General features: G+C 39.6%; 1 protein-coding gene across 2 annotated transcripts in view; it reads left to right on the plus strand.

The window, feature by feature from the left end:
- The first annotated feature begins 532 nt into the window (after window positions 1–532).
- Window positions 533–13,051, plus strand: part of ADAM10 (ADAM metallopeptidase domain 10) — a 132,789-nt gene continuing 120,270 nt past the window's right edge. For both annotated transcript variants that reach the window (XM_008706028.2, XM_040620591.1), the window contains exon 1: window positions 533–871. In XM_008706028.2, coding sequence (XP_008704250.2) covers window positions 817–871 — 55 coding nt within the window. In that variant the 5' untranslated portion in view covers window positions 533–816. The remainder of the gene's footprint in view (window positions 872–13,051) is intronic.

Consider the following 13,051-nt stretch of genomic DNA (forward strand, 5'->3'; position numbering starts at 1 on the left):
ATCTGCGACAAATTTTTAAAGAATTCAGAAAAATATGCCATAGGCTGTGTCTTTCCTTTCCGGGCTTGAAGGTCTTTCCATCTGTTTTGATCATCGGTGGCTGTCGCTTGTTGGGACTTTGCTTTCGTTTACTTGGTTGCTGTCCTGCACCACCAGAGGCAGAAAAAGAAGAAATAAAAATCTCCCTTCCTTGTGAAGTTTAGAAGAAGAAAGCGGCCTCTTAATATCTTTCACTCTCCCATTTTTGCCCTAGGGACGGTCTTCAGCAGTCGTAAGAACTAGCGAGCCCGGGCTGCTCTGCGGAGATGCGCTCCTGTTTGGGGGCGGGACCAGGGGAAACCCCGCCTCCTAAGCCCAATCCCAGCTCTCCGCCGGCGGACAGGAAGCGGCGGCGGGCCTAGCAGCCCGGGAACCGGCCCCCGCGCGCATGCGCGCGCCCCTGGGGTGCCTGGGGGAGGGGGAGGGGCGGGAGGAAGGGGTGCGGCTGGGCCTGCCGGTTGGGCACCGTGGATCACGTGGTGAGGAAGGAGGCGGAGGTCCGAGGCTCGGGGGAGGGAGGTAGAGAAGAGGGAAGGAGCGAGGGAAGGAACGCGGGGAAGGGAGGAAGGAAACGAACGAGGGGGAGGGAGGTCCCTGTTTTGGAGGAGCTGGGAGCTTTGCCGGCCCCTGAAGTGGAGCGAGAGGGAGGTGCTTCGCCGTTTCTCCTGCCGGGGGAGGTCCCGGCTTCCCGTGGAGACTCCGGACCAAGCCCCTTCAGCTTCTCCCTCTGGATCGATGTGCTGCTGTTAACCCGTGAGGAGGCGGCGGCCGCGGAAGATGGTGTTGCTGAGAGTGTTAATTCTGCTCCTCTCCTGGGCGGCGGGGCTGGGAGGTGAGGCACGACCCCGAGCGCCGGGGACGCTTTGACCACGGCGGACCGCGCGACGGCAGCGGCGGCCGGGTCGAGCGGAGCCCAGTCGCGCCGCGCGCCGGGCGCGTCAGTCAGCCCGACCGGCCGGCGGCGCCACTCCGGCGCGCAGCGCTCCCCGTTCCCTATTGTCCCCGGCGCACCGACCGCCTTCCCTTCCGTGGCGGGCCAAGGAGGCTCCGAGCCTCCGCCGAGGCCTTCCCCGCCCCCCACTGCCCCAGCGGCAGGGGAGGCGGGGGTTGCCTCCCAGAGAAGCGGTCGGGAGATCTGAGTTGCCGGGCGTGAGCCGTGGAGCCCAGGCCGGTGGCTCCATACCTCCAGCCTGTTCGCCGGGTGCCGGGACGGGCTGCCGCCGCGGGGCCGGCGGTCTTTACCTCCCTCCTTCCGCCCCAGCCTCTGCCCGGTGGCGGATTCTGGAGTCCGCTCCACCGCGAGGAACCGCCGCGCAGGCTCGTGGGAAGTTGCGATGTGTGCCGCGGGGCTGGTGTATTGTTCTTTACCGGGCGCGGCGATCCAGACTGACCCGGTTCTGCAGAGGGGCCGCCGGTGGAGGGGTAACGGTGGTCCCCTGCTCGTCTGAGACGAGTCGCTTCCGCTCTCTGTAGTGCCCTGCCTCTGCCCGAGTGTTTGGAGAGAGCTCTCGGGAGGGTGTGTTTATGTTCAGTGAAAACATTCTGTTGCCCAGGGGAATGGGTTTGGTGGGGAGAAAGGTAAGCCGTTTCGGGATGTTCTTTGATCTGCTGTTTGGATTGGGTCTCTTAGAGGGACAAGTCCTTGGGTGACCCAACTTGAGTTTTCTTAAGCTCTCAGGTGGAGTAGAGGTACAGCGGTAGTTAGTGGGTTGTCAGACGGTGTCACCTCCCCCACCCCGCAAATTGGAGTTAAATTTACTGGAAGATAATTTCTTGATTACTCGGGTTTTGAAGACGATTTTTATGATCCTAGGACCAGCGACATAATTTTGTTGTTGTGTGAAGTGCTTTATGTGAGGGAAAGTTTTTGACTTCCCCCCAAAGTATACTTAAAAACCTCAAAGTATGCTTAAAATCATGGAATTGAAAAAATTACCGGAATGCTTCCGGTGAGTATAGCCTAATTTGATAATTTAGAGAATACTGTGTATTTTATGTAGTGTATTGTTTCTGTTCTTTGTCACTTTAACTGACGATTGCAGAGCCAAGCGTATTTTTGTCCTGAGTTCTACTCAGTCGGAGAATGATGCTTTGTGGGTACTTCTGTTGTAGTTTGTGGTGGTCATTTGCTAGATGTACATTCTAGATTAAGAGTTTCCAGTAGATGTTTAGTTTTAAGAAGTATCGTGTGCTAGAGACCCTTTATAAGGGCCTTTTATAACATTTGTGTTTGTGTTCAGAATGTGGCTTCCAACAAATCATTTCTGTCTGTTAACACTATTTGTGATTATAGTCAGGTGTTAGACTTGATTTCTATGAGGTGGTACAAAGAAAGACAAACACATGAGGTACTTTAAATTACTGAGGAGTGGTAGTATATAAAATGACCTTTGTTTTTAAGTGTGAAACAAGAAGAAGATAAATTGGTGTAGTCTGATGGTTGAAGAAAAAGTGAATTAGCAGCATCATTTTTGTGGGTTAAGACCGTTGGTACACGAAAATCTAAATTCAGGACTCTGGAGTCATTTATAAAGTATCATTTTGCATTAAACATTAAAAGGCTACGTACTTTTTGATGTTTAAGCAGAACTTTAAAAAAAAAAGACACTAAGAAACTTCCATTTTAAAATCAGCATCAAGATTGTTGCCTTTGGGTACATGGAGATATTTGTAATATTATTGTAATATATGCTATTTTTAAATATGAGTCTGAGCTATTTATGGTCAAGTTTGTAAGAAGTTTGTATGATGATATGTAGAATAGAATACACTCAAATATCTGTTTTAGCATATGAAAGAAATGAATGTTTATGTAGACGAGGAGAAGTTGTAGTGGAAATATGGATTTAATTTTATAGATTATTTTTATGTACTTAATGATTTTAGTTGCTTCCCCATTCTGATTTGTCATTGTTTTGTATTTTTTCTTGCTTTTAATATGATGGGTGGAAAGTTGGAAGAGAGAATGAAAGTGTTTAGAATCCTAAAACGTAAACTTTCCTAATGCTGTTCATTTCTAGCACGTGCCCTAGTTCGTTGTATATGTAGGAAGATACCATACAATTTCCAGAGTTCAGTAGGTGTTTATATACATATGTACTCAAATATATACATAAAATTGCTTTTCTTTATTATTTGTAACCACATGATAGAAATTTATTGGAACTATTCTAAGTAAATATAGCCCAAATAATTTTTATGTATGTGTGCTTATTACTTTTTAACACACATATTTTGGAGAGTCTTTTCTCTTTTTAAAAATTAATTGGTATGTTTGAGAGGTCAAAAGATACTTTAGTTCTAGTAGTAAATTCAATCCAATAGTACTTTGGTTTGATGAAATCATACATAAAATGAAGTTTAGAGTATGGCATGTTTTTTTATGTTTAAAAATCTGGCGTAAATCCTTTGTTTTGTACCATGCATTCTTTAGAAATAAGTTTTCTGGAAGTTTGGCCAAAAGTATTAAAAGTATCAAAGCTTAAGCTTAAATGATTTCTCTCATTTCTACCAGCAAATAAGGGTCTATGAAGTTGTTAATAAGAGAGACAGATTTGTCTCCATCTTTAAGGAGTTCTGACTGTTCATCTTTTTAATTTGAGATTGATAATCCAGTTAGCTGTATCATTTTTAAGGCCCATTCAAGCCATCCCCTACATTAACTGTATCTTTTCTGTATACACAAAACCTCTCTGAGTAGCAGGGGTTGAGGGAAATGGGCATAGTAGGCACCTCTGTTTTCTGATTTTTTTTTAATAACTTGTTTAAGATCTTCAAGGGCGTTTATTTTTATCTGATTTCTTAAATTTTCCAAAGGACTTACAAGGTTAAGGAGGGGGAGTAAGGGGCATTTCTGTGAGGTCTATTGTGTATCTGATACTGTGTTAGGAGTTTCACTTTTCAACATTTATGAGAGAGTGGTGGTATTTTACAGTTGAAGAAATAGGCTTGAAGAAATAATTTCTTTAGCAATATCCACCTGCTAAGTGAATTAGACATTTAAACCCAGGCCAGCTTGACCTCAAGGCCTGAATTTTTTTCCCACTGCCCCTCATAACCTTTTTGAAAGCAATTTTCACACATTAGCTTAAAGGTGGCCCCTGGACTGAATCACCTTAGAGATGTGTTTTGGTGATTCAAAGTATCTTTAGGTTTCAGGTAGTTATCAACATTGAAAAATTGGGAAATTCCTCAATGAAATTCATGGATTCCTAGATTTTTTTTTTTTTTGAAAAAATTGGAAACCCAGGCTCTTCTGGGCTGCATTCCCATTGTCTATAGCAGAGTGGTAGAGCAGTCGCTGTCCTCTTTAGACTGGGCATGTGCTTACCAGTCAGTGCAGTTACTATCATTCCTACTGGTTATACACTTGGCCTGCTTCACTCATTTTTGTTACCTGTGCGGATCCTGTATGTTATTTGTATCTCTGCCTCGGCTTCAGTGTAGATGAATCCTATCTTTTAAAAATGTTTTTTTTGACTTTGACCTCTTATCCAACTTTTAATGTGTTTTTTAATTCTTTATTTTCACAGTAGTCTTAAAACTTTGTTAACAAAAGCTGTGGCATGCACTATTCTTTTTATTTAGCAGAAGATTATTAAATATTAAAAAAAATCCTGTTTTCATAATAATAATTTGTAGGTCTTAAAGAATGATGTTTGAATTTTTCCAAATCACTTTATCTCAATGAGCAAATAAACCCATTTCTTTTTCTATTCAGATGAAACTCACAGAAAAAAATGGTTGAGGGTCATGCAAGTGAAAACTTAGGCTTTTTTTCTTTTAAAACAGGTAATAAACAGGGGTGCCTGGGTGGCTCAGTCATTAAGCGTCTGTCTTCAGCTCAGGCTGTGATCCAGCGTTCTGGGATTGAGCCCCACATCAGGCTCCTCCGCTGGGAGCTTGCTTCTTCCTCTCCACTCCCCCTGCTTGTGTTCCCTCTCTCACTGGCTATCTCTCTGTCAAAAAAATAAACAAAATCTTAAAAAAAAAGAACAGGTAATAAACATAAACTCTGCCTTTGAAATTCATAAAATGAAATAATACGTTCAACGATAAGCTACATTTTCCAGCATTGTTGGGAAATGACAGTGATAAGCTCAGATATGAGAAGATTCACAAGTAAGTGTCTGGGACCAGACTTGTAAAATTTTGGCAATTTTTGATGGAAGTTTTTCTAGGGTACATTACACATTTACCGTGTCCTTAAAATGGGCTGATTTCAGTCTTTTCTTAAATGATTGAGGTTTAGTATAAAGAACAGCTTGTTACTGTTCTGGGCTCTATTGTAGTGTCTGTTTTTTTTCCCCCCAGAAACAATTGAAATGTGTATTCTAAGTTTATTCTAGGTTATTGTGCTTTTTCTTCTTGTATCTAGTTTCAATGGTATTTCCAACTTTTTGGCTAGAATTCCTGGCTTTCTTGCAAACCTTGAGGATATCACCTTCTAATTAGTTGTTTCTAATACATTTTCTGTGGGGAAACTAAATAATCATACTTGATACACTTGCATGCAGAGTGGAATAAGTAAGTTCTGCATCTTTTATGGAATAAAGTCCATGAACTTTAGATACATATATATATTTTAAAACTTATTTTTTAAAGTGATGTGTTCACTTTTTTTTAGAAGATTTTATTCGAGAGGCGCATGCGCGCACACGCGCGCGCGCGCGCGCACACACACACACACACACACACACACGCAAACACATGATGGGGGAAGGGCAGAGGGACAAGCTGGCTTCCTGCTGAGCAGGTAGCCGGAAGGAAGGAAGTCGGGCTTGATTCTAGGACCCCAAGATCGTGACCCAAGCTGAGCCCAAGGCAGATGCTTAACTGACTGAGCCACCTAGGCGCCCCTAAAAGTTTATTTTTAATGTATATGTTTTGGCTTGTGGAGTTTAGTGTTGAGGTTTCCTATTCTGAACAATTAGGATAATGTTGTACTAACGTATTTTGGTAGTTAAAGTGAGGCAAGGTGGAATGGAGAGAAAAAAACCGATAGATAACCAGAAAGACACACCAAATAAAACGCACACTCATTTGGTTGCGGGTAGATCATTTCCTAGATCTGAATCATGAGTACTTTGATTCCAAACCTCGTATACTAGATTACTGATATTAAACATACCTTAAAATGTGCAATTGTGATATCCTTTGCAGAAATGCAAATTGTAAGTTAAGAAAAATATTCTCTGTGTTTAAAGGAGCAATTAGGTAAAAGGTAGATGGCAGAGTCTCTGGATACTGTGATACTGTGTTTTATTGTTAGTTTGTAGTAAGTTAACTGTTGTGTGTTACAGATTTGGTGAGATTGTGATTTTCATAAAGTTAAATTTGTCTGTCTTTGAATTGTATCGCATTCTAATGGTTAGAAAACTTTTGCCAAAGTTGGAGGTGTATTTTTGGGATGGCCTAACTTAAACTATATACGTGGAGTAACAAAAATGGAATTTGTGTGTGTGGAGAAGTTGGGGGGCGGGGCAGGTAGTCATTGGATATAGCTGCTAACACAAGTTTCCATGAGAGGCCTATGTGTCACTAATTGGGGGAGACAAATTGTAGATACAAAAGGCTGTGGACAGAAAAACACAGGGATTTCAAATCTGAGCCCCAAGTCACAGGGCAGATGCTTCAAATTCTAGGAATTCATTTGCATTTGGTCTATTTGCACATGGGCAACTCTATGTGACATGCTTGGGTAAGGAGCCCCAGGTTTTGTTTTTTTTTTTGGAGGAATTGATTTATTTAAGGATTGTTAGTGATTGTTCCAAGCAACTCTAAAATGCCTGCTTTTGTGAATAAAAATCAGTAGTGGTGATTCTAACTAGTTAAATTGTCAATCTTTATACTAGGAAAATAAAGCAATGTTAATAAGAATAAATGGGGAAACTGTAATAATCCTACCAGTTCAGTTCCTATGAGGGCAGTAACATTGCTCTCCAGCAGTATGAAGGCTTTGCCCGGGTACTAGTGGGGACAGTCCTGTCTTACTAGGTTGCAGGAAATAGCAATACTGAGAATAGTTCTTAGAGAATGTAGGCTCCCTTTGATACTGGGTGAATTCATTCTGAAGCAATTACAATTCCAAGTAAACAGTGTGAGAGTGTGTACAGCAAGAACATTGCTGTTTACTCACCAGTTTATTGTATGTATGTGGTTAGTAGGAGTCATGAAGCTACAGTCTTTTTTTTTTTTTTAAGATTTTATTTATTTTTGAGAAAGAGAGAGCATGAGTGGGGAGGCAGAAGGGGGGAGGGAGAAGCAGATTGCCCGCGGAGCAGGGAGTCTGATGTGGGGCTCCATCCCAGGACACTGAGATCATGACCTGAGCCAAAGGCAGATGCTTAACTAACTGAGCCACCCAGGCACCCCATGAAGCTACAGTCTTGAGTGAGAAGTAAAAAACACTGAGTTTGTCAGCGTAGACAGAAATGCCAAGATATAAAAATACAGTTCCAATTATGTATTATAGTTGCAGTTGAAATGAGGATTTATTTCCCGAGTTGGGGAAAGCTTTTTGAGAAAAGAGAATGGCATAATAGTGTAGTAAGGTGCTTGTAGGTTTTCTTGCCTGGAATGGAGACTCCGTAGCAGAAAATAAGGAGAAGTGCTAACTCGGCCATGATAGCCAGGACTCCAATTATTCATATTCTAGGACATTATAACTTCAAGGTAGAGTGTTATGGAATGTTGGTTGGAGTCCATGTTGAGGAGTTGGAATATGATACAGTAAGGAATAAATTAGTTGGTTGATGAATTGTGTGTTTGAGTTCTGTATTAGGGTAGCAATTGTAGAAATAAATAAGGCTGGAAAAGAAATCTCATGGAAGAAAAACCGATAAAACTTGGCAGAAGTTTAACATGAAGCTAACAAAATTTATTGAAGGCTCACTCTGTGTTGAATTTAGATCTCAGAGGCTGTTGCATTGGAGAGAGTGTGTTTTCATAAAACTTAGAGGACCTCAGTCTTTGAAGTTGAAAATAAGACATCTTAAGATTTTGAATCTAAATAGGTTCTAGTTTGGTATGTGTGTCATAGTCTGGGATTTTATCTGACTAGCAATCTAATATTTTTGTTGGGGCTTGGTTAAAACTTTGCATATCTTTCAGAAATATTTGTCTCGTCATTTGGGAAGCACTGCTCCAGAACTATAAAATAGAAGTTTGGTGAATTTAGATTGGAGGGGGGAGAGGTTAGATTTTTTTTTAAGTAGGTTCCACACCCAGTGTGGAGCCCATCATGGGGCTCTCACTCATGACCCTGAGATCAAGACATGAGCTGAGATTAAGAGTCAGATGGTTAACCAACTGATCCACCCAGGCGCCTGGGAGAGGTTAGAATTAAAGATACATTAACAGTTATATTTTTGCAGGTATATATTTGTTATCAAGTTGGAATTAGGCTCTTTGGTTCAAGACTATGCTTGATACTTTTGATTTTTACATGAATTGTGAACTTCCTATTTTAGAGACAAAATAGGGAAAAGAATGTGATCTTTGTGTTTGAGGCAAATGTACACATATGATTTTTGGAGTAGAATTTTCTGTTTGCCTTTGCTTGCATCGATGATGGTAAGGGATACAATACACATATTTAAACTTTGGATTTAGTTTTCATAAGAATACAAATAGAATCCTATACTTACGAGTTGGATGGGATATTAATTTGTTACCTCTTTTCCTAAGAATTAATTGGGATACGTTTGTAAAAATGCTGGAGACTGTAAAATGTTATGCAAATATTATAAAAATTATGTTGTTTCCAGGCCTACTTTCATTTGGAATCTATTAGTTTCAAAATATAGATGGATAAAATGTATTTCTAGAAATTGAAATGCTAGAAAGTTGATACCAAGCATTAGAATATAGAACTTAAGAAAATCCATAATTCCTTCTCCACAGTTTTATCACTTTTTAATATAAATCATTCAATCTTTTAAAATGCTTATTATTATGAATTTGCATTGTATTTATGCAGTTTTGTATCCTTTAAAAAATTGATTTGTAGTTAAAGTGTATATGCAGAGCGGACACTGAAATATTTATAGTCTAGAGACAGTTTTGGTTGTCATACCTGGAGGGGTGCTACTGGCATCTAGTGGGTAGAGGCCAGAGATGCCGCTAAACGTCTTACAGTGCACAGGACAGCTCCCGCAACAAAGAGTTCTGTGGCCAAAATGTTAGTAGTGCTGAGAGTCAGAAACCCTGCTCTAGAGGAAATTTGAGTTGTTTTACCTTTTTTTTTTTTTTAAATTTCTGATAGTTTGCTGTCTTAATTGGTTACTCAAGTTTCATAAGCTTCCGTATTTCTTTCCTGTTCAAGCCTTTTTCTCCTAGTGTTCTCTGCGCTGCAGCTCTGAAAAATTTACTTTATCATTTATCTTCCAGCCTTACCCATTCTTCATCTTCCAGTTTGTGGTTGAGAAGTAAATCTGATTCTGTTAATTTATAATAGCAACTGAATGACTGATAACTCATGAAGATTATTTAAACACCAAACCAAAACAAACCAGTTGCTTGTTTTCCCAGAAGAGCCAAAGATAGTAGGATTTTCGTTTCTGTGGGGTAGTTTTGAGGGACTCAGCTGGCAGCTTCTGTAACTCTATCTTCAGAATTAGTTCTACTCAGTTTCAACTTCTCACAAAATATTTCCTTCAAAATTTTAATGCGTAAGTTCTCAAAATTTTCATATCTTTTTTATAGCTCTGTTTCCCCTTCCTCTTATTATCATCATTAACACCTTTGGCAGAATTGTTTTATTTGCACATCCAGATTTCCTGGAAGGAAGTAGAGGTAGATGCTTTGGGGAGTCATATGGGAGAAGGGTGAGGTAATGAGAGAGTGGGCTTAGGATAAAATGTAAGTGTGGGGTAGATACACACCAACACGGAGTTGTGGCTGAACACATTGTGTGTGTGTGTGTTTTATTTAAGCAGGTTGAAAGTCACAGTCCCTTATATGGGTTACTGTCTATACTTGTGTCTGCACTTATTTGAAATTGTACAAAGGCATTTCAAATGAGCATAGAAATCTAAATTATGTACATGTTCCATTTTCGGATTTATAAGTTGTATTTCATACATTAGTGGTAGAAATTTAATACATTCAGTATGTTTTTTTTATTTTTTATTTTTTTTAAAGATTTTATTTATTTATTCGACAGAGATAGAGGCAGCCAGAGAGAGAGAGAACACAAGCAGGGGGAGTGGGAGAGGAAGAAGCAGCCTCATAGCGGAAGAGCCTGATGTGGGGCTCGATCCCATAACGCCGGGATCTCGCCCTGAGCCGAAGGCAGACGCTTAACCACTGTGCCACCCAGGCGCCCCCCATTCAGTATGTTTTAATCATTGATGTTGTGTGCCCTTTGTGATTGATTTAGTTTATAATTAAAAAAAAGAGCTACTTATTTTAGCTTCTGAGCCAGCTAGCTTTATTATTTTTAATTTTTAGAAACCAGTTCATCTCAAAAAGTGGGTGTGTTGAAATATGCTTATAATTGTAGGACACACCCCACTATTTTGAACTTTTATTGGAACTCTTAGGTGTAGATATTTGCCTGTAGGAAATGATCTGACTCATTTCTAGTGAAGAAATTGATACTGTGGCTTAAGTTTGAAGTCACATTGTAGAAGTAACTTTTGCTTTGCCTTTTTTTTTTTTTTAAGATTTTATTTATTAATTTGACAGAGAGTACAAGCAGGGGGAGCTACAGGCAGAGGGAGAGGGAAAAGCAGGCTCCCTGCTGAGCAGGGAGCCCAATGGGGGAGCTGGATCTCAGGACCCTGGGATCATGACCTGAGCTGAAGGCAGACACTTATCTGACTGAGCCACACAGGCCCCCCAAAAGTAACTTTTCTAAGAGCACAGTAAAGGTACTTACATATATTGCTGAAATATAGGACATGATAGTTCCTGGAAGTCTTACCTTTTTCATACAAGAGAACAATTCTGTTAGTGGTATTTGGTGCTTCAAGATCAGAGTGAATATATATCAAATAGAAGAAGCATTGGTCAACACAGTGTGATGTTTAAGACACAGTTGATGACTCAAGTTTCTCAGGAAGGAAATACACTTTTATGTCGGGGAAAAATGCTCTTGGTACTTAATTTTAGAATTATACAAGTGAAAAGTCTGTTGAAAACAACTTGATTACAAGTAATTTTTCTGAGGAATGGAAATGTGCCAGCCTTAGCTTCTTTTTACACATCCTCTCATTTATTGTAATTGAGTTTTTCTGTAAATAGGAAGATCTGTAATGTCAAAACATGTTTGCCGATTTTTCTTCCCCATTCTTAAAATTGCAGAATAAAGTTTCGTTGATATAGATAGGAAAAAAAAGTTTGTTATGTAATATTGCTGTCCCACACAAAGATAATGATATTGACCCACCATCAGTGAGATACATTCTGATTATCTTTTCGTCTTGATGTTAATGAAATTTTCATGCTACGTTTTTTGCCCTATTCTTATATTTAATTTAGATTGGAACAGAAGATTGTAGGTTTTGAATTCAGAAGTTGGGAAGGAAGCTTTTGTTTGCAGCATTCCTGGAAAGTAAGATGCTTCCTACCCATGAAATATGGAAAATATTCATAATGTCTAGCGTTTATGGAATACTTACTATATGCCAGGCACTGTTCTTAGGGCATTTTGTTTATTAACCCAATCTTTACAACATCTCTGTAAGATAGGTTGTGTTATTTTCATTTCACAAATGAGGAAGCAGGATCAGGGAGGATAACTTCTTCAATGTCAGAGAAGTCATATAGCTATTAATTAGGGAAAATCAGGATTTGAATCTGGTCAGTCTGGCTCCAGAATTCATGCTTTTAAACACTATACTGCCTCTAAGAAACATATCTCATGCTTTAAAGGCATTGTATAGTGAGGTTGTTAGATTCTGCCTTTGTACAAAGATTGAATTATTTTGTCATCAGTTTAGGCTCTTTACACTTAAAATATTTGAGCATTTGGCTTTTGGTCAGTCAGGTTCTTTACAAGGTTTTTGTTTTTACATTAGAAAATGTTTACAATTAAGGAGAGGAAAGTACCTTATAGAACATTTTATTCATAATACCATATTAATTTTGTCATAAATTTGTATATGTTCATTTTTTAAAAGCTTGAGGATACACAGTAAGTCTCTGGATGGTGAAATATAAGCTATGTGTTTCTACAGTAATCAGGAAACAAATTTTTTTAAAAGCAGATTACCTTTAGTAAAAACCAGGATCCAGAGTCACCAGACTTTTAAAAAAGTTACAGGAAGTAAAAATACTATTCTCGGGATGCCTGGGTGGCTTAATCAGTTAAGGGTCTGCCTTTGGCTCAGGTAGTGATCCCAGGATCCTGGGATCAAGTCCCACGTTGGGCTCCTTGCTCAGGGGGGAGCCTGCTTCTCCCTCTGCCTGCTGCTCCCCCTGCTTGTGCGTGCGCTCCCTCTCTCACTCTTGCTTTCACAAATAAATAAAATCTTAAAAAAAATACTATTCTCAAACCATAAAAAAGGAGACACTTTCTAAGCTCTCCAGTGGCAAGGAGACCAAGTTGTTTTTTTCTACTTTTTAGAACTTGCTGGCCATTTTTCTACTACTCTTGCAAGTAGGTTATTTTTCTGATATTGCTTTACTTTTTCCCGGTTTTTCTGTTAAAACACGTTTTGAAAATTAGTTATGTTTTCTCCATTTAATAGATCCAATCCAGTTATCCTTTACCAATTTTACACATAGGCATTTACTCAATATATGCTATATTTTTTCCTAACTCTGTATCTTAAAAGCTTCTATACTGAGAGGTTGGGAGTATATATAGTCCAATTAACATTTGTATACTTGATTGTATATTTGATCTAAATTTTGTTTATCTTTTGGTTATCTTTGGTTGTCTTTTGGTTATCTTTTGCCATTCTTGCTTTATCACTCATTTAAAAAATATATGTAAAAAAATATGTATTTATATATTTTTTCCCTCTGAACCATTTGAAAGTAAGTTGTACCACTAAAGACTTCA

Source organism: Ursus maritimus, unplaced genomic scaffold (genome assembly GCF_017311325.1).
Source record: "Ursus maritimus isolate PB19 unplaced genomic scaffold, ASM1731132v1 scaffold_35, whole genome shotgun sequence".
In the NCBI taxonomy this organism is placed as follows: Eukaryota; Metazoa; Chordata; class Mammalia; order Carnivora; family Ursidae; genus Ursus; species Ursus maritimus.